Consider the following 20,753-nt stretch of genomic DNA (forward strand, 5'->3'; position numbering starts at 1 on the left):
GGAAGTATTGTTGTTATTATCCTAGCGGCACCTATGAGCGGCCAACTTGTCTCGTCCGGTTCTGTGTTTTTGAGCTAATGATAAAACAAATGTTGAGATTGTTGGTGAACAACTAACTTTAGGTTAGTTTTAACGTTAGCTACTAACGTTAGATGCAGCTACTACAGGCAATCAACGATGAGGAGGAAGTGTCAAAGCCGTATATAATAGAATAGTCCTGTGGTGTGTAGGCACGAGAGCGCAACTCGATTACCTGTTATAATAAATTAATTCATGTTTAACTTGTGTCCAGTCCTTTGACTAGCCCCACCCGTTCATTGTAAACAATGATGCATGTAATTGTATTAACGTTATTGTGTGTTGTAGCTATGCTATACGTTGTATTTCATTTGTTAGCTATTTAGCTAATGTTGATAGCATTGAATAGCATCAACGCTAGATCTTTAATCTTTATTTAGCAGTCCAGTTTCTCCGGGCAGTAGCGAGTAACTACTTGGGTCTAAAAATAGCTAACGTTACACTACAAAGAACTCCTAACTCTTTTGGTTAAAAGGAGCAACACTATTGAGAAATGTAGTTAAGCTAATGTAGTTAAGTTAATAATTAATGCTTGTAGATCTTATCGTGTGTTGTCATGTTTGTTTATATGTTTGTTTAAAAAATAATAAAGAAAATAAAATACGAGAAATGTAGTTAAGCTATGTGCTCACAGGAGCTCCCGTGCTGTGCTATGTAGTAAGGCCAGCGGCCCCCCACACGGAGAGTGACTGACAAGGGGTACTGGTTCCGCCTCATTAAAACAAACGCACAAATAGCAATTAATCACGCCCGTCAAAATTATTGCATTCATTTTAATTATCGCGCCGATTAATCGATTTATTGCTTATCGCGACAGGCCTAATGTCCACATAAAGACAATGTTTAAAGGACACAAATATTACACACACGCATACACGCACACACACACACACACACACACACACCCCACAGACTGCTGGTCTGGGGTCAGTTAGCAAACCTGTTCTAAAAGCTGCTGGTAAACGAGAAGACGGGCCGTTGACAAACAACTTCTTCGTGCCACAATTGTTGATATGACTTTTGACTACTCTGCTTTAACTGGTGTGTGTGTGTGTGTGTGTGTGTGTGTGTGTGGGGTGTGTGTAGCCGGTAGCAGAGGAACCCTTCACCTTCACCATGGAGCTGGACGACCTTCCCAAGGAGAAGCTGAAGGAGCTCATCTATGAGGAAACAGCCCGTTTCCAGGCCACCTACCAAGGCTCATGAGACACACAGGTACCGTCTCCTCTCCTAGTCTCCTCTCCTAGTCTCCTCTCTCCTAGTCTCCTCTCTCCTAGTCTCCTCTCTCCTAGTCTCCTCTCTCCTAGTCTCCTCTCTCCTAGTCTCCTCTCTCCTAGTCTCCTCTCCTAGTCTCCTCTCTCCTAGTCTCCTCTCCTAGTCTCCTCTCTCCTAGTCTCCTCTCTCCTAGTCTCCTCTCTCCTAGTCTCCTCTCTCCTAGTCTCCTCTCTCCTAGTCTCCTCTCTCCTAGTCTCCTCTCCTAGTCTCCTCTCTCCTAGTCTCCTCTCCTAGTCTCCTCTCTCCTAGTCTCCTCTCTCCTAGTCTCCTCTCTCCTAGTCTCCTCTCTCCTAGTCTCCTCTCCTAGTCTCCTCTCTCCTAGTCTCCTCTCTCCTAGTCTCCTCTCCTAGTCTCCTCTCCTAGTCTCCTCTCTCCTAGTCTCCTCTCTCCTAGTCTCCTCTCTCCTAGTCTCCTCTCTCCTAGTCTCCTCTCTCCTAGTCTCCTCTCTCCTAGTCTCCTCTCTCCTAGTCTCCTCTCTCCTAGTCTCCTCTCTCCTAGTCTCCTCTCTCCTAGTCTCTCTCCTAGTCTCCTCTCTCCTAGTCTCCTCTCTCCTAGTCTCCTCTCTCCTAGTCTCCTCTCTCCTAGTCTCCTCTCTCCTAGTCTCCTCTCTCCTAGTCTCCTCTCTCCTAGTCTCCTCTCTCCTAGTCTCCTCTCTCCTAGTCTCCTCTCTCCTAGTCTCCTCTCTCCTAGTCTCCTCTCTCCTAGTCTCCTCTCTCCGTCTCCTCTCTCCTAGTCTCCTCTCCTAGTCTCCTCTCTCCTAGTCTCCTCTCCTAGTCTCCTCTCTCCTAGTCTCCTCTCTCCTAGTCTCCTCTCTCCTAGTCTCCTCTCTCCGTCTCCTCTCTCCTAGTCTCCTCTCCTAGTCTCCTCTCTCCTAGTCTCCTCTCCTAGTCTCCTCTCTCCTAGTCTCCTCTCTCCTAGTCTCCTCTCCTAGTCTCCTCTCTCCTAGTCTCCTCTCTCCTAGTCTCCTCTCTCCTAGTCTCCTCTCTCCTAGTCTCCTCTCTCCTAGTCTCCTCTCCTAGTCTCCTCTCTCCTAGTCTCCTCTCTCCTAGTCTCCTCTCCTAGTCTCCTCTCTCCTAGTCTCCTCTCTCCTAGTCTCCTCTCTCCTAGTCTCATCTCCTAGTCACCTCTCTCCTAGTCTCCTCTCTCCTAGTCTCCTCTCTCCTAGTCTCCTCTCTCCTAGTCTCCTCTCTCCTAGTCTCCTCTCTCCTAGTCTCCTCTCTCCTAGTCTCCTCTCTCCTAGTCTCCTCTCTCCTAGTCTCCTCTCTCCTAGTCTCCTCTCTCCTAGTCTCCTCTCCTAGTCTCCTCCTAGTCTCCTCTCTCCTAGTCTCCTCTCTCCTAGTCTCCTCTCCTAGTCTCCTCTCTCCTAGTCTCATCTCTCCTAGTCTCCTCTCTCCTAGTCTCCTCTCTCCTAGTCTCCTCTCTCCTAGTCTCCTCTCTCCTAGTCTCCTCTCTCCTAGTCTCCTCTCTCCTAGTCTCATCTCTCCTAGTCTCTCTCCTAGTCTCCTCTCTCCTAGTCTCCTCTCTCCTAGTCTCCTCTCTCCTAGTCTCCTCTCTCCTAGTCTCCTCTCTCCTAGTCTCCTCTCTCCTAGTCTCCTCTCCTAGTCTCCTCTCTCCTAGTCTCCTCTCCTAGTCTCCTCTCCTAGTCTCCTCTCTCCTAGTCTCCTCTCTCCTAGTCTCCTCTCTCCTAGTCTCCTCTCTCCTAGTCTCCTCTCTCCTAGTCTCCTCTCTCCTAGTCTCCTCTCCTAGTCTCCTCTCTCCTAGTCTCCTCTCTCCTAGTCTCCTCTCTCCGTCTCCTCTCTCCTAGTCTCCTCTCCTAGTCTCCTCTCTCCTAGTCTCCTCTCCTAGTCTCCTCTCTCCTAGTCTCCTCTCTCCTAGTCTCCTCTCTCCTAGTCTCCTCTCTCCTAGTCTCCTCTCTCCTAGTCTCCTCTCTCCTAGTCTCCTCTCCTAGTCTCCTCTCTCCTAGTCTCCTCTCTCCTAGTCTCCTCTCTCCTAGTCTCCTCTCTCCTAGTCTCTCTCCTAGTCTCCTCTCCTAGTCTCCTCTCTCCTAGTCTCATCTCTCCTAGTCTCCTCTCTCCTAGTCTCCTCTCTCCTAGTCTCCTCTCTCCTAGTCTCCTCTCTCCTAGTCTCCTCTCTCCTAGTCTCCTCTCCTAGTCTCTCTCCTAGTCTCCTCTCTCCTAGTCTCCTCTCTCCTAGTCTCATCTCTCCTAGTCTCTCTCCTAGTCTCCTCTCTCCTAGTCTCCTCTCCTAGTCTCCTCTCTCCTAGTCTCTCTCCTAGTCTCCTCTCTCCTAGTCTCCTCTCTCCTAGTCTCCTCTCTCCTAGTCTCCTCTCTCCTAGTCTCCTCTCTCCTAGTCTCCTCTCTCCTAGTCTCCTCTCTCCTAGTCTCCTCTCTCCTAGTCTCCTCTCTCCTAGTCTCCTCTCCTAGTCTCCTCTATCCTAGTCTCCTCTCTCCTAGTCTCCTCTCCTAGTCTCCTCTCTCCTAGTCTCCTCTCTCCTAGTCTCCTCTCTCCTAGTCTCCTCTCTCCTAGTCTCCTCTCCTAGTCTCCTCTCTCCTAGTCTCCTCTCTCCTAGTCTCCTCTCTCCTAGTCTCCTCTCTCCTAGTCTCTCTCCTAGTCTCCTCTCTCCGTCTCCTCTCTCCTAGTCTCCTCTCCTAGTCTCCTCTCTCCTAGTCTCCTCTCTCCTAGTCTCCTCTCTCCTAGTCTCCTCTCTCCTAGTCTCCTCTCTCCTAGTCTCCTCTCTCCTAGTCTCCTCTCTCCTAGTCTCCTCTCTCCTAGTCTCCTCTCCTAGTCTCCTCTCTCCTAGTCTCCTCTCTCCTAGTCTCCTCTCTCCTAGTCTCCTCTCTCCTAGTCTCCTCTCCTAGTCTCCTCTCTCCTAGTCTCCTCTCTCCTAGTCTCCTCTCCTAGTCTCCTCTCCTAGTCTCCTCTCTCCTAGTCTCCTCTCCTAGTCTCTCTCCTAGTCTCCTCTCTCCTAGTCTCCTCTCCTAGTCTCCTCTATCCTAGTCTCCTCTCTCCTAGTCTCCTCTCCTAGTCTCCTCTCTCCTAGTCTCCTCTCTCCTAGTCTCCTCTCTCCTAGTCTCCTCTCTCCTAGTCTCCTCTCTCCTAGTCTCCTCTCCTAGTCTCCTCTCTCCTAGTCTCCTCTCTCCTAGTCTCCTCTCCTAGTCTCCTCTCTCCTAGTCTCCTCTCCTAGTCTCCTCTCCTAGTCTCCTCTCTCCTAGTCTCCTCTCTCCTAGTCTCCTCTCTCCTAGTCTCCTCTCTCCTAGTCTCCTCTCTCCTAGTCTCCTCTCCTAGTCTCCTCTCTCCTAGTCTCCTCTCCTAGTCTCCTCTCTCCTAGTCTCCTCTCTCCTAGTCTCCTCTCCTAGTCTCCTCTCCTAGTCTCCTCTCTCCTAGTCTCCTCTCTCCTAGTCTCCTCTCCTAGTCTCCTCTCTCCTAGTCTCCTCTCCTAGTCTCCTCTCTCCTAGTCTCCTCTCTCCTAGTCTCCTCTCCTAGTCTCCTCTCTCCTAGTCTCCTCTCTCCTAGTCTCCCTCCTAGTCTCCCTCCTAGTCTCCTCTCTCCTAGTCTCCCTCCTAGTCTCCTCTCTCCTAGTCTCCTCTCTCCTAGTCTCCTCTCCTAGTCTCATCTCTCCTAGTCTCCTCTCTCCTAGTCTCCTCTCTCCTAGTCTCCTCTCTCCTAGTCTCCTCTCTCCTAGTCTCTCCTCTCCTAGTCACCTCTCTCCTAGTCTCCTCTCCTAGTCTCCTCTCTCCTAGTCTCCTCTCCTAGTCTCCTCTCTCCTAGTCTCCTCTCCTAGTCTCCTCTCTCCTAGTCTCCTCTCTCCTAGTCTCCTCTCTCCTAGTCTCCTCTATCCTAGTCTCCTCTCTCCTAGTCTCCTCTCTCCTAGTCTCCTCTCTCCTAGTCTCCTCTCTCCTAGTCTCCTCTCTCCTAGTCTCCTCTCTCCTAGTCTCCTCTCTCCTAGTCTCCTCTCTCCTAGTCTCCTCTCTCCTAGTCTCCTCTCTCCTAGTCTCCTCTCTCCTAGTCTCCTCTCTCCTAGTCTCCTCTCCTAGTCTCCTCTCTCCTAGTCTCCTCTCTCCTAGTCTCCTCTCTCCTAGTCTCCTCTCCTAGTCTCTCTCCTAGTCTCCTCTCCTAGTCTCCTCTCTCCTAGTCTCCTCTCTCCTAGTCTCCTCTCTCCTAGTCTCCTCTCCTAGTCTCCTCTCTCCTAGTCTCCTCTCTCCTAGTCTCCTCTCTCCTAGTCTCCTCTCCTAGTCTCCTCTCTCCTAGTCTCCTCTCTCCTAGTCTCTCTCCTAGTCTCTCTCCTAGTCTCCTCTCTCCTAGTCTCCTCTCTCCTAGTCTCCTCTCTCCTAGTCTCCTCTCTCCTAGTCTCCTCTCTCCTAGTCTCCTCTCTCCTAGTCTCCTCTCCTAGTCTCCTCTCTCCTAGTCTCCTCTCTCCTAGTCTCCTCTCTCCTAGTCTCCTCTCTCCTAGTCTCCTCTCTCCTAGTCTCCTCTCTCCTAGTCTCCTCTCTCCTAGTCTCCTCTCCTAGTCTCCTCTCTCCTAGTCTCCTCTCTCCTAGTCTCCTCTCCTAGTCTCCTCTCCTAGTCTCCTCTCTCCTAGTCTCCTCTCTCCTAGTCTCCTCTCTCCTAGTCTCCTCTCTCCTAGTCTCCTCTCTCCTAGTCTCTCTCCTAGTCTCCTCTCTCCTAGTCTCCTCTCTCCTAGTCTCCTCTCTCCTAGTCTCCTCTCTCCTAGTCTCCTCTCTCCTAGTCTCCTCTCCTAGTCTCCTCTCTCCTAGTCTCCTCTCTCCTAGTCTCCTCTCCTAGTCTCCTCTCCTAGTCTCCTCTCTCCTAGTCTCCTCTCTCCTAGTCTCCTCTCTCCTAGTCTCCTCTCTCCTAGTCTCCTCTCCTAGTCTCCTCTCTCCTAGTCTCCTCTCTCCTAGTCTCCTCTCTCCTAGTCTCCTCTCCTAGTCTCCTCTCTCCTAGTCTCCTCTCTCCTAGTCTCCTCTCTCCTAGTCTCTCTCCTAGTCTCCTCTCTCCTAGTCTCCTCTCTCCTAGTCTCCTCTCTCCTAGTCTCCTCTCTCCTAGTCTCCTCTCCTAGTCTCCTCTCTCCTAGTCTCCTCTCCTAGTCTCCTCTCCTAGTCTCCTCTCTCCTAGTCTCCTCTCTCCTAGTCTCATCTCTCCTAGTCTCCTCTCTCCTAGTCTCCTCTCTCCTAGTCTCCTCTCTCCTAGTCTCCTCTCTCCTAGTCTCCTCTCTCCTAGTCTCCTCTCTCCTAGTCACCTCTCTCCTAGTCTCCTCTCTCCTAGTCTCCTCTCTCCTAGTCTCCTCTCCTAGTCTCCTCTCTCCTAGTCTCCTCTCCTAGTCTCCTCTCTCCTAGTCTCATCTCTCCTAGTCTCCTCTCTCCTAGTCTCCTCTCTCCTAGTCTCCTCTCTCCTAGTCTCCTCTCTCCTAGTCTCCTCTCCTAGTCTCCTCTCTCCTAGTCTCATCTCTCCTAGTCTCCTCTCTCCTAGTCTCCTCTCTCCTAGTCTCCTCTCTCCTAGTCTCCTCTCTCCTAGTCTCCTCTCTCCTAGTCTCCTATCCTAGTCTCCTCTCTCCTAGTCTCCTCTCTCCTAGTCTCCTCTCTCCTAGTCTCCTCTCTCCTAGTCTCCTCTCTCCTAGTCTCCTCTCTCCTAGTCTCCTCTCTCCTAGTCTCCTCTCTCCTAGTCTCCTCTCTCCTAGTCTCCTCTCCTAGTCTCCTCTCTCCTAGTCTCTCTCCTAGTCTCCTCTATCCTAGTCTCCTCTCTCCTAGTCACCTCTCTCCTAGTCTCCTCTCTCCTAGTCTCCTCTCTCCTAGTCTCCTCCTAGTCTCCTCTCTCCTAGTCTCCTCTCCTAGTCTCCTCTCCTAGTCTCCTCTCTCCTAGTCTCCTCTCCTAGTCTCCTCCTAGTCTCCTCTCTCCTAGTCTCCTCTCCTAGTCTCCTCTCTCCTAGTCTCCTCTCTCCTAGTCTCCTCTCTCCTAGTCTCCTCCTAGTCTCCTCTCTCCTAGTCTCCTCTCTCCTAGTCTCCTCTCCTAGTCTCCTCTCCTAGTCTCCTCTCTCCTAGTCTCCTCTCCTAGTCTCCTCTCTCCTAGTCTCCTCTCTCCTAGTCTCCTCTCTCCTAGTCTCCTCTCTCCTAGTCTCCTCTCCTAGTCTCCTCTCTCCTAGTCTCCTCTCTCCTAGTCTCCTCTCTCCTAGTCTCCTCTCTCCGTCTCCTCTCTCCTAGTCTCCTCTCTCCTAGTCTCCTCTCTCCTAGTCTCCTCTCTCCTAGTCTCCTCTCCTAGTCTCCTCTCTCCTAGTCTCCTCTCTCCTAGTCTCCTCTCTCCTAGTCTCCTCTCTCCTAGTCTCCTCTCTCCTAGTCTCCTCTCCTAGTCTCCTCTCTCCTAGTCTCCTCTCTCCTAGTCTCCTCTCTCCTAGTCTCCTCTCTCCTAGTCTCCTCTCTCCTAGTCTCCTCTCTCCTAGTCTCCTCTCCTAGTCTCCTCTCTCCTAGTCTCCTCTCTCCTAGTCTCCTCTCTCCTAGTCTCCTCTCTCCTAGTCTCCTCTCTCCTAGTCTCCTCTCCTAGTCTCCTCTCTCCTAGTCTCCTCTCCTAGTCTCCTCTCTCCTAGTCTCCTCTCTCCTAGTCTCCTCTCTCCTAGTCTCCTCTCCTAGTCTCCTCTCTCCTAGTCTCCTCTCCTAGTCTCCTCTCTCCTAGTCTCCTCTCTCCTAGTCTCCTCTCCTAGTCTCCTCTCTCCTAGTCTCCTCTCTCCTAGTCTCCTCTCTCCTAGTCTCCTCTCTCCTAGTCTCCTCTCTCCTAGTCTCCTCTCTCCTAGTCTCCTCTCTCCTAGTCTCCTCTCTCCTAGTCTCCTCTCTCCTAGTCTCCTCTCTCCTAGTCTCCTCTCTCCTAGTCTCCTCTCCTAGTCTCCTCTCTCCTAGTCTCCTCTCTCCTAGTCTCCTCTCTCCTAGTCTCATCTCTCCTAGTCTCCTCTCTCCTAGTCTCCTCTCCTAGTCTCCTCTCTCCTAGTCTCCTCTCCTAGTCTCCTCTCTCCTAGTCTCCTCTCCTAGTCTCCTCTCCTAGTCTCCTCTCTCCTAGTCTCCTCTCTCCTAGTCTCCTCTCTCCTAGTCTCCTCTCTCCTAGTCTCATCTCTCCTAGTCTCCTCTCTCCTAGTCTCCTCTCTCCTAGTCTCCTCTCTCCTAGTCTCCTCTCTCCTAGTCTCCTCTCTCCTAGTCTCCTCTCCTAGTCTCCTCTCTCCTAGTCTCCTCTCCTAGTCTCCTCCTAGTCTCCTCTCTCCTAGTCTCCTCTCTCCTAGTCTCCTCTCCTAGTCTCCTCTCTCCTAGTCTCCTCTCTCCTAGTCTCCTCTCTCCTAGTCTCCTCTCTCCTAGTCTCCTCTCCTAGTCTCCTCTCTCCTAGTCTCATCTCTCCTAGTCTCCTCTCTCCTAGTCTCCTCTCTCCTAGTCTCCTCTCTCCTAGTCTCCTCTCTCCTAGTCTCCTCTCTCCTAGTCTCCTCTCTCCTAGTCTCCTCTCTCCTAGTCTCCTCTCTCCTAGTCTCCTCTCTCCTAGTCTCCTCTCCTAGTCTCCTCTCCTAGTCTCCTCTCTCCTAGTCTCCTCTCCTAGTCTCCTCTCTAGTCTCCTCTCTCCTAGTCTCCTCTCCTAGTCTCCTCTCTCCTAGTCTCCTCTCTCCTAGTCTCCTCTCCTAGTCTCCTCTCCTAGTCTCCTCTCTCCTAGTCTCTCTCCTAGTCTCCTCTCCTAGTCTCCTCTCCTAGTCTCCTCTCTCCTAGTCTCCTCTCTCCTAGTCTCCTCTCTCCTAGTCTCCTCTCTCCTAGTCTCCTCTCTCCTAGTCTCCTCTCTCCTAGTCTCCTCTCCTAGTCTCCTCTCTCCTAGTCTCCTCTCTCCTAGTCTCCTCTCTCCTAGTCTCCTCTCCTAGTCTCCTCTCTCCTAGTCTCCTCTCTCCTAGTCTCCTCTCTCCTAGTCTCCTCTCTCCTAGTCTCCTCTCTCCTAGTCTCCTCTCTCCTAGTCTCCTCTCTCCTAGTCTCCTCTCCTAGTCTCCTCTCTCCTAGTCTCCTCTCCTAGTCTCCTCTCTCCTAGTCTCCTCTCCTAGTCTCCTCTCTCCTAGTCTCCTCTCTCCTAGTCTCCTCTCTCCTAGTCTCCTCTCTCCTAGTCTCCTCTCTCCTAGTCTCCTCTCTCCTAGTCTCCTCTCCTAGTCTCCTCTCTCCTAGTCTCCTCTCTCCTAGTCTCCTCTCTCCTAGTCTCTCTCCTAGTCTCCTCTCCTAGTCTCCTCTCTCCTAGTCTCCTCTCTCCTAGTCTCCTCTCTCCTAGTCTCCTCTCTCCTAGTCTCCTCTCTCCTAGTCTCTCTCCTAGTCTCATCTCTCCTAGTCTCCTCTCTCCTAGTCTCCTCTCTCCTAGTCTCCTCTCTCCTAGTCTCCTCTCTCCTAGTCTCATCTCTCCTAGTCTCCTCTCTCCTAGTCTCCTCTCTCCTAGTCTCCTCTCTCCTAGTCTCCTCTCTCCTAGTCTCCTCTCTCCTAGTCTCCTCTCTCCTAGTCTCCTCTCTCCTAGTCTCCTCTCTCCTAGTCTCCTCTCCTAGTCTCCTCTCTCCTAGTCTCCTCTCCTAGTCTCCTCTCTCCTAGTCTCCTCTCTCCTAGTCTCCTCTCTCCTAGTCTCCTCTCTCCTAGTCTCCTCTCTCCTAGTCTCCTCTCCTAGTCTCCTCTCTCCTAGTCTCCTCTCCTAGTCTCCTCTCCTAGTCTCCTCTCTCCTAGTCTCCTCTCCTAGTCTCCTCTCTCCTAGTCTCCTCTCTCCTAGTCTCCTCTCTCCTAGTCTCCTCTCTCCTAGTCTCCTCTCCTAGTCTCTCTCTCCTAGTCTCCTCTCCTAGTCTCCTCTCTCCTAGTCTCCTCTCTCCTAGTCTCCTTCCTAGTCTCCTCTCTCCTAGTCTCCTCTCTCCTAGTCTCCTCTCTCCTAGTCTCCTCTCTCCTAGTCTCCTCTCTCCTAGTCTCCTCTCTCCTAGTCTCCTCTCCTAGTCTCCTCTCTCCTAGTCTCCTCTCTCCTAGTCTCCTCTCTCCTAGTCTCCTCTCTCCTAGTCTCCTCTCTCCTAGTCTCCTCTCCTAGTCTCTCTCCTAGTCTCCTCTCTCCTAGTCTCCTCTCTCCTAGTCTCCTCTCTCCTAGTCTCCTCTCTCCTAGTCTCCTCTCTCCTAGTCTCCTCTCTCCTAGTCTCCTCTCTCCTAGTCTCCTCTCTCCTAGTCTCCTCTCTCCTAGTCTCCTCTCTCCTAGTCTCCTCTCCTAGTCTCCTCTCTCCTAGTCTCTCTCCTAGTCTCCTCTCTCCTAGTCTCCTCTCTCCTAGTCTCCTCTCTCCTAGTCTCCTCTCCTAGTCTCCTCTCTCCTAGTCTCCTCTCTCCTAGTCTCCTCTCTCCTAGTCTCCTCTCTCCTAGTCTCCTCTCCTAGTCTCTCTCCTAGTCTCCTCTCTCCTAGTCTCCTCTCTCCTAGTCTCCTCTCTCCTAGTCTCCTCTCTCCTAGTCTCCTCTCTCCTAGTCTCCTCTCTCCTAGTCTCCTCTCCTAGTCTCCTCTCTCCTAGTCTCTCTCCTAGTCTCCTCTCTCCTAGTCTCCTCTCTCCTAGTCTCCTCTCTCCTAGTCTCCTCTCTCCTAGTCTCCTCTCTCCTAGTCTCATCTCTCCTAGTCTCCTCTCCTAGTCTCCTCTCTCCTAGTCTCCTCTCTCCTAGTCTCCTCTCTCCTAGTCTCCTCTCCTAGTCTCCTCTCTCCTAGTCTCCTCTCTCCTAGTCTCCTCTCTCCTAGTCTCCTCTCTCCTAGTCTCCTCTCTCCTAGTCTCCTCTCTCCTAGTCTCCTCTCTCCTAGTCTCATCTCTCCTAGTCTCCTCTCCTAGTCTCCTCTCTCCTAGTCTCCTCTCTCCTAGTCTCCTCTCTCCTAGTCTCCTCTCCTAGTCTCCTCTCTCCTAGTCTCCTCTCTCCTAGTCTCCTCTCTCCTAGTCTCCTCTCTCCTAGTCTCCTCTCTCCTAGTCTCCTCTCTCCTAGTCTCATCTCTCCTAGTCTCCTCTCCTAGTCTCCTCTCTCCTAGTCTCTCTCCTAGTCTCCTCTCTCCTAGTCTCCTCTCTCCTAGTCTCCTCTCTCCTAGTCTCCTCTCTCCTAGTCTCCTCTCTCCTAGTCTCCTCTCCTAGTCTCCTCTCTCCTAGTCTCCTCTCTCCTAGTCTCCTCTCTCCTAGTCTCCTCTCTCCTAGTCTCCTCTCTCCTAGTCTCCTCTCTCCTAGTCTCCTCTCTCCTAGTCTCCTCTCTCCTAGTCTCCTCTCTCCTAGTCTCCTCTCTCCTAGTCTCCTCTCTCCTAGTCTCCTCTCCTAGTCTCCTCTCTCCTAGTCTCCTCTCTCCTAGTCTCCTCTCTCCTAGTCTCCTCTCTCCTAGTCTCCTCTCCTAGTCTCTCTCCTAGTCTCTCTCCTAGTCTCCTCTCTCCTAGTCTCCTCTCTCCTAGTCTCCTCTCTCCTAGTCTCCTCTCTCCTAGTCTCCTCTCCTAGTCTCCTCTCTCCTAGTCTCCTCTCTCCTAGTCTCCTCTCTCCTAGTCTCCTCTCTCCTAGTCTCCTCTCCTAGTCTCCTCTCTCCTAGTCTCCTCTCTCCTAGTCTCCTCTCTCCTAGTCTCCTCTCTCCTAGTCTCATCTCTCCTAGTCTCCTCTCTCCTAGTCTCCTCTCTCCTAGTCTCCTCTCTCCTAGTCTCCTCTCCTAGTCTCCTCTCTCCTAGTCTCCTCTCTCCTAGTCTCCTCTCCTAGTCTCTCTCCTAGTCTCTCTCCTAGTCTCCTCTCTCCTAGTCTCCTCTCTCCTAGTCTCCTCTCTCCTAGTCTCCTCTCTCCTAGTCTCCTCTCTCCTAGTCTCCTCTCCTAGTCTCCTCTCTCCTAGTCTCCTCTCTCCTAGTCTCTCTCCTAGTCTCCTCTCCTAGTCTCCTCTCTCCTAGTCTCCTCTCTCCTAGTCTCCTCTCTCCTAGTCTCCTCTCTCCTAGTCTCCTCTCTCCTAGTCTCCTCTCTCCTAGTCTCCTCTCTCCTAGTCTCCTCTCTCCTAGTCTCCTCTCTCCTAGTCTCATCTCTCCTAGTCTCCTCTCTCCTAGTCTCCTCTCTCCTAGTCTCCTCTCTCCTAGTCTCCTCTCTCCTAGTCTCCTCTCTCCTAGTCTCATCTCTCCTAGTCTCCTCTCTCCTAGTCTCCTCTCTCCTAGTCTCCTCTCCTAGTCTCCTCTCCTAGTCTCCTCTCTCCTAGTCTCCTCTCTCCTAGTCTCCTCTCTCCTAGTCTCCTCTCTCCTAGTCTCCTCTCTCCTAGTCTCCTCTCTCCTAGTCTCCTCTCTCCTAGTCTCCTCTCTCCTAGTCTCCTCTCTCCTAGTCTCCTCTCTCCTAGTCTCCTCTCTCCTAGTCTCCTCTCTCCTAGTCTCCTCTCTCCTAGTCTCCTCTCCTAGTCTCCTCTCTCCTAGTCTCCTCTCTCCTAGTCTCCTCTCTCCTAGTCTCCTCTCTCCTAGTCTCCTCTCCTAGTCTCCTCTCTCCTAGTCTCCTCTCTCCTAGTCTCCTCTCTCCTAGTCTCCTCTCTCCTAGTCTCCTCTCCTAGTCTCCTCTCTCCTAGTCTCCTCTCTCCTAGTCTCCTCTCCTAGTCTCCTCTCTCCTAGTCTCCTCTCTCCTAGTCTCCTCTCTCCTAGTCTCCTCTCTCCTAGTCTCCTCTCTCCTAGTCTCCTCTCTCCTAGTCTCCTCTCTCCTAGTCTCCTCTCCTAGTCTCCTCTCTCCTAGTCTCCTCTCTCCTAGTCTCCTCTCTCCTAGTCTCCTCTCTCCTAGTCTCCTCTCTCCTAGTCTCCTCTCACCTCGGTGTGCACATCGACAACAAACATGCAGAAGCACTGTACAAGAAGGGCCAGAGCTGACTCTACTTCCTCAGAAGGCTGAGATCCTTCGATGTCTGTACAAGGATGTTGAGGATGGTGGCGGGCGCCTTCTTGTACGCTGTGACCTGCTGGGGCAGCGGACTGAGAGCAGTGGACACAACCAGGCTGGATAAGCTGGTCAGGAAGGCCAGCAGCGTGGTTGTGGTGGAGCTGGACTCTCTAGCGAGGGTGGCGGAGAGGAGGAGCCTCGCTAAGCTCCAGGCCATCAGGGAAAACCCCACCCACCCACTATACACAGACTTGGCTGACAGGAGGAGCATGTTCAGTGCTAGGCTCACACTACCCAAATGCAGCACTGAACGGCACAGGAAGTCCTTCATTCCAACAGCCATCAGACTATATAATGCATCACTGTGCCTCACTGCATCACTGAGCACAGAGCGGCAGCTCATTAGTGGCAGGAGGACGCGACTAGCGGCCTCCAGGCTCCACAACAGGGGGCAGCGACGGCTGCCAGACATAGATCTAGGTCTTATTGCAACCCAAGGAGGTCAATACACTACCTAAAGCATACTGCACCTTGTGACACTGTGAATACTGGAATATATATTTCATATTTCATTTAGTTAGATTTAAATTATAATTATATTGACAATTGTTTACCCCATGCTCAGTATGCTCAGTATATTCTTACTGTATTTATTTCTGTATATTTTATTTCATTTCATTTTATCCTATTTTATTTTACTCTACTCTTATCCTAGGCAACTTGATTTGATTTGTGTTATCGTTCTAAATTGTGACCTGTCCTGTCTAAATGTTTAAATGTTTAGCGATTTGCAGTGTCTAATTTCCCACGGGATAATAAAAGTATTTCTATTCTATTCTATAGTCTCGGCTCACCTAGTCTCCTCATCTAGTCTAAATATTAATAGATGCAAGGCCCAGACAGATGGTCCTGAGCCCCTGTTGTTCTCCTGGCTCAGACACATAGCAGTAGTGTGGTGAATGTTTGTATCGTCAACAAGCAAGTGGCTTAACATTTTAGGCCAGATCAAATTCCCCCTAATGGCAGTTTAGGAACGGTTTTAATAACCACCACTAGGTGTCAGCAGAGGGCTTTTGTACCCGTTCCACCTCCAGACCAAACACACTGACTGCTTGGTGTTGACCGGTGACACTGGTGATGGATCCTGCTGTCAGGAGAATCACCTGTTCACATGTCAACCAATCGCCTGTCTCCTCTCCTCTCCTCTCCTCTCCTCTCCTCTCCTCTCCTCTCCTCTCCTCTCCTCTCCTCTCCTCTCCTCTCCTACCCTCTCCTCTCCTCTCCTACCCTCTCCTCCTCTCCTCTCTCTCCTCTCCCCTCCTACCCTCTCCTCCTCTCCTCTCTCTCCTCTCCTTTCCTCTCCTCACTCAATAGGTCTATCGAACTACAAAATAAAACGTTGCTCTATGACTACAGAAAAATGCAGATTTTAGATGCACATATCAGATTTTAGATGCAAATATTAATATAGCAGATTTTAGATGCATACATCAATACAACAGGTTTTAGAAGCATACATTCATATAGCAGATTTTAGATGTATACATTCATATAGCAGGTTTTACATTGTATACATTAACACTTTCAGAGCCCAAGCTTAACCTTGATTTACCGGTTGAATGCCCACCATCCACTTCAATGTTAGCGGTAATAACGCCTAATCTATGTTTTAAATTATGGCTATGTGTCTAATCTGCCCGTCGCTTATCAATGACTCGTTTTCCAGTCAACATTGTCGAAGCGGATTGTTTTTTTATCGGTTAATTTTCGCATTTTGAAAAGCCCTCGTTTTCAAGGAAAATATAAAGATTCCATGATAAAAGACGTTTACTGGAATATTCTAGAATACACAAAAACGTTGTAATTTTTCGGCCTATTTATGAATAGTTTTCAAATAAACACTAGATTATCGATAGTATGTGTACGTATGCACGCTAGAGACACGAGCTGAAAATCGATTATCTGATTTCCCCATCAGCGATCGCGCACACACACACACACATAGGGCAAACGCTCAGATCTCAGCGAATACAACTCTGATTATCCCAAGACTGGTAAAATAGATTCCTTACCTCAGATCAGATGTTCTCCAAAAAGATCATTCCAATTCCTGATCGCCATTCCAAAAATCGATCACTACTGTCTACTATCGATTGGCTACTGTGAATATATATTCCAGGCTGATTCCCGTCCCGCGATCACTTCCATGTTGAGCAGACAGCTTGCCAGCTCAAGGAGCCAGCTGGCCCCGCCTCTACATATCGACTGATCCCAGGTCAGTCTAAGCGACTGACGTGCAGTTACTCAGGGATAGACGATAGGGGGCGCTTTTTTCCATTCTGAGCTGCTGTACCAACGAGAGACTCGGTTGATGAAATATGAAATCAGATTCAGGCATTGGGCTGATAAAACATCATATGACGTCATGGGCACTGAAAATGTTAATATAGCAGATTTTACATGTATAGATTAGGGCTGGGCGATATGACGATATTATATAAATATCGGGTACAGTTCATTAACGACACACTTTTTAAACGTATCGTGGATATCGTGATGTTTTGCCCAAGAGGATTGTGTCGCGTCAATCTGGTCCACACGTTCAAACTTTTGAACAACGCCGCCCCCACACACACACTACTGCATCAAAGTTACTACTTATGATTAACAACGGCATTCGTTTTGTGGCATTAACGTTATATAGTTACACGTTCAATAACATCAGCGTATTTACCCAAACATAGCAACGTCCGAGGACGACCTAGATAGATAGCAAGCATTACTCGTTCATATCTCAGCCTGTGCTGAGTTGTGCCCATTCTGCGGTCTGTTAATAAAGTTTTCAATCAGACAGATGTATGGAAAGGCTTTTATTATAACATTCGTTGCAGAATGTTATAATGAATGATGAATGAAAACTTTATTAACACTTTGAGTGCCGGGACACGTCTTCTCACGTCTTTGCTGGCCATGCTAAAGTTGCCGGGGGACGCTGTACAGCGTCCTTATATCAATATTCCAATCTGCGATCGGATTCATAATGTCCCTCCGCTGGCCTGAGATCCACCAGCAGGACCCACTGAGCTCTCTGGCGGTTCAGGAGCGCCATCTGGTGGCCGATCGGCGCAACCGCTTAACAGGAAGCGCAGTAGAGGTTTTGCTGGTCGGCCATATTACTTCCGGGCACTCGGTATAGGTTCCGGCACTCTAGCTCGTCACACTACATAGCGATCGATTGCCAATAACTCGATAAACAACATGATTTGGACGTATATACCATTATACAAGCTGGAGATGGACCGGGTAATAATATATCCCATAATGATAAAATTTCTACTCGACGATGATCGCCCAACGGCGCGCGGAGACTGGGGTGAGTTTCAGCGTGTAACGTTACCGTCTTCGATAATAACTGATATTATCAACATTTGACCCACATTAGATGATTGGTATAACGCTGCCCACGGAATTATAAACGCCCCCTCGCCCATCCGGTCAACATCAGATGACGTGTAGTAACTTCTAGAAGTACGTCTAGTTGGAATTTTTTATATCGCGCTGATTGCCATCAAACTGTATTTCATCATCAATATAATGCATTTGGGGCTATATATCACGTTCTGGAGAAAGCTGCAGAAAGAGATGAAAACATACTTATAGATTAGACCATACTTTACTATGAATATGTGAATGAAAAAGTTTAACGTTGCTACACAATGAACAATACATATAGGACTTTGAATGGGCCCTAATAATGGCAATGTAGCAATAGAATTTAAAAAGTTATAGCCCTGCAAAGAAGGGGACTTTCTCCATAGACAAATAGCGCTGGCAATCTATGGTATATCATTAATTTAACCTTAGGCAACCAAAGTGTTAACAGATTGCAGAATGGGTACAATACAGTACAGCTCAATACAACAACAACAGTGGACTGGAGGATGAAGACCAGAAAAAGACTTTCGGCTTTTTTACATAAGGGTCCTCCATTTTCAATTAATCAAAACATTTAGAGACATACAAATATACAGTAGTTTCATAAAAATGCTATTTATTGATTGATTGATTGATTGATTTAATTAACATATTGCAGAATGGGTACAGTACAGCTCAATACATACAATTGTTAAGGGGATGCAGACCAGAGAGACTTTCGTCTTGTTTACATCAGGGTCCCCCATTTTCAATTCATCATATTTCATATCTAAATCATATAATATCTCATTGCTAAATATATGCAATATGTAATCTAATAATCTAAATCTAATATATAATATAAAAATGCTAAATGCATGGGTATTTTATTTTGTCTTTAATGTTAGCTTGCAAACTCAAATACTGTCTTGGTAAGCCTCATAATGAATTGTTTGGGGAAAAAAAGAAAAACATCGTGATGCGTATTGTGTATCGCCGAAAGGTCAGAAAATATCGTGATATCATATTTAGGCCATATCGCCCAGCCCTAGATATAGCAGGTTTTAGATCAAAGTGCCTGTTTGTTGTCTTGTCTCCTCATGTTTGTTGTCTCTTGTCTCCTCCAGCTCTGAAACGTGATGAAGCCACAGGCGGCTCCTCGGAACAAGAAGAACTCCTAAACGTCGAGACACAAAAGCATATTCAGCAAAACCAACAAAAGGCAAAAAAAACTTTAAAAAAACATGGACATTTAACTGCTTATATTTCCATTCTACTTCTAAGACCTTTTTTTTCTGTGGCTGGTTGGTTTTCGGGGCCAAACTGTCGTCCTCGTTACGCTTCAGTCTCATCCAGGAGGCTGGAGGCTCCGCCCATCTCTCGCTCTGACCACGCCCCCTGTTGACCCCATCACCCTCCTCCACCCGTCTGTCGGCATTCCTCTCTCCCTCCTCCCCTCCCTCTCTCTTCCTCCTCCCCTCCCTCTCTCTCTCCCTCCCTCTCTCTCCCTCCTCCTCTCCCTCTCTCTCTCTCATCCCCTCCCTCTCTCCCTCCTCCTTCCCTCTCTCCCTCCTCCCTCTCTCTCTCCCTCCTCCCTCTCTCTCTCCCTCCTCCCCTCCCTCCCTCTCCCTCCTCCCCTTCCCTCTCTCTCTCCCTCCTCCCCTCCCCTCTCTCTCTCCCTCCTCCCCTCCCTCTCTCTCTCTCATCCCCTCCCTTCCCTCCCTCTCTCCCTCCCTCCCTCTCTCCCTCCTCTCCTCCCTCTCCCTCCTCCCCTTCCCTCTCTCTCTCCCTCCTCCCCTCCCTCTCTCTCTCATCCCCTCCCTCCCTCCTCCCCTCCCTCTCTCTCTCTCATCCCCTCCCTCTCTCCCTCCTCTCCTCCCTTCCTCTCTCTCCCTCCTCTCCTCCCTCCCTCTCTCCCTCCTCCCCTCCCTCTCTCTCTCCCTCCTCTCCCTCCTCCCCTCCCTCTCTCCCTCCCTCTCTCCCTCCTCCCTCTCTCTCTCCTCCCTCTCTCTCTCCTCCCCTTCCAGTCTTTCTCCAGCTGCTCTGCTCACTGTCGGTATATAAACTCACTACTGTATTAACCAACCATAGCTCTCTGTCTTGCTTCATGGAATTTAGGGTGTGTGGGGAGGGAGGAGGATGGGCGCTCTATACTTGAGTGTGTGTATATATAAATATATGTTGTTGTTGTTGTTGTTGTTTTTTGTGCTTGTTACAGTTTTGTTTGTACACCATTATTTGAACCGTTTCAGATCCGTTTTGGAGTTGTACTTATATGGGTTTTTTTCAGGGGCTTGTATTTGCAAAGAAAAAAAAACACTTACATTTTTGTGAGAAAACATTCAATGTTTTTATGGGCATGTTGGCAGATTCATATTATATTTCTTTCTTTTATTTGTATTATTATTTTTGTTTCTCCAATAAGAAGAACAAAACTAAAATCACACGAATGCATGCATTCCTGGAATTGACCAAAGTCTCAGAGAGAGAGAGAGAGAGAGAGATCTGTTGCTTTTCTATTGAAACACATCTCTTGATCTTCTATCTATGTGTCTCCTCCACCATCCTGTGGAGAGAAAGGACGGCTCCTGTTGAGGAAAACACTGCATGACTGCAGAGAATCATTTAGAGACTAGTGGCAGAGAATCATGCAGTTACCATCCTCCACCTGCAGGGGTCAGCCATGCTGTAGTTACCATCCTCCACCTGCAGGGGTCAGCCATGCTGTAGTTACCATCCTCCACCTGCAGGGGTCAGCCATGCTGTAGTTACCATCATCCACCTGCAGGTGTCAGCCATGCTGTAGTTACCATCCTCCACCTGCAGGGGTCAGCCATGCTGTAGTTACCATCCTCCACCTGCAGGGGTCAGCCATGCTAGTTCCAGGTTGGTGGATCCCTGTGATCTCGTTGTGTAAAAGCCTGTAGTGTAATGTATTACTAAACCCTTGTGTACAACATGGAGTTGCAAGAAGGGGGGGGGGGGGGGGGGGCTTTTGCTGAAATTGCACTTCTAGCGTTTTCTTTTCTACTCTAGTAAACTTGTTAGCAACTTTTCCTTTCACCACAGGCACGGTTCTATCTCTGTTTTCGCCCCCCAGTGCAGCCACGGATTATAGCGAGTCAGAACCTTCATTAATAACGACACGTTGATGCCAGCATGGCTGACGATAAGTACAGCAGCAAAAATTACCCAAAAAGTGTCCGGATCCTATCGCAAGCTCTAAAGGACCAAACGCACTGAAAGCGTCTACTGTTAAAATCTACTGTTTTAAAACACACCTAAACCGCTTTGAGGTACATCTATTGTTTTAAAACACACCAAAAGCGCTTTGAGCTACTCGTGAGGACCCAGAGACCCTGTACATGATCCTTCATAGATCAGTACCAGAGTGTCCCACCCTTAGCCCCTCCCTCTTTCTCAGTGTGTGTGTGTGTGTCTTGGCTACAGTGTGTTTCTCTGCACGGCTGGACTGCACCCTCCCCACTGGATCTGTACTCTCTGACCAAAAGCTGCTTAACTTGCCCCCCCCCCCCCCCCCTTACCAGACCAAACATCACACTGGGTAACCATAGAAACAGACCAACGGGACCATGTCTGCAGTTCTCTCCACACACACACACCTGGCTCAGTGCATGTATCCCACACATACACACATGAGGCCCCTTTCCAATATAATGTCCTTTATAAATGGCTGTTCTTATTATTGTTATTGTGGTTACATTGGTGAATTGATTTCTTTTTTTCTTTTTTACATAAAAGGGAGTTGAAGTTGTAATTTCTTGATTTAGTATGCTTTTATTTCCTTGACTATAATTGGCAGTGTTTTCAATCACAGGACACCGTTATTTCCCCTTCCCAAGATCTTATGAGGAATTATTGTTTTAAAAGAAGATATGAGTAGATTGTCAAAGAGATATGAGTTATTGATGGTTCTATCTGTATATTCTATGGGTATTATGAATTAAACAATTAACAAATAAACAGAATTATATACATATATTAAATAAAATTCCTGATACTGTTAAACTGACTGCAGTCTGTTCTTTTCTCTCTCTCTCTCATATGATGTGTTTACTGGCTAGTTATACATTTCACACTGAAGCGAAAATATCTTGATTTGTTACTAATGAGCTGGATAATGGACCTC

At 49.1% G+C, this 20,753-nt stretch overlaps 1 protein-coding gene across 1 annotated transcript in view; it reads left to right on the forward strand.

The window, feature by feature from the left end:
• Window positions 1–20,626, forward strand: part of mapk3 (mitogen-activated protein kinase 3) — a 101,382-nt gene extending 80,756 nt beyond the window's left edge. Inside the window, exons 8-9 of the mRNA XM_084326192.1 lie at window positions 1,165–1,293; window positions 17,731–20,626. Of these exons, the coding sequence (XP_084182318.1) occupies window positions 1,165–1,284 (120 nt within the window). The 3' untranslated portion in view covers window positions 1,285–1,293; window positions 17,731–20,626. The remainder of the gene's footprint in view (window positions 1–1,164; window positions 1,294–17,730) is intronic.
• Window positions 20,627–20,753: the final 127 nt, after the last annotated feature.

The sequence above is a fragment of the Notolepis coatsorum genome, assembly GCF_963971535.1.
Source record: "Notolepis coatsorum genome assembly, chromosome: 12".
NCBI classification, from domain to species: domain Eukaryota; kingdom Metazoa; phylum Chordata; class Actinopteri; order Aulopiformes; family Paralepididae; genus Notolepis; species Notolepis coatsorum.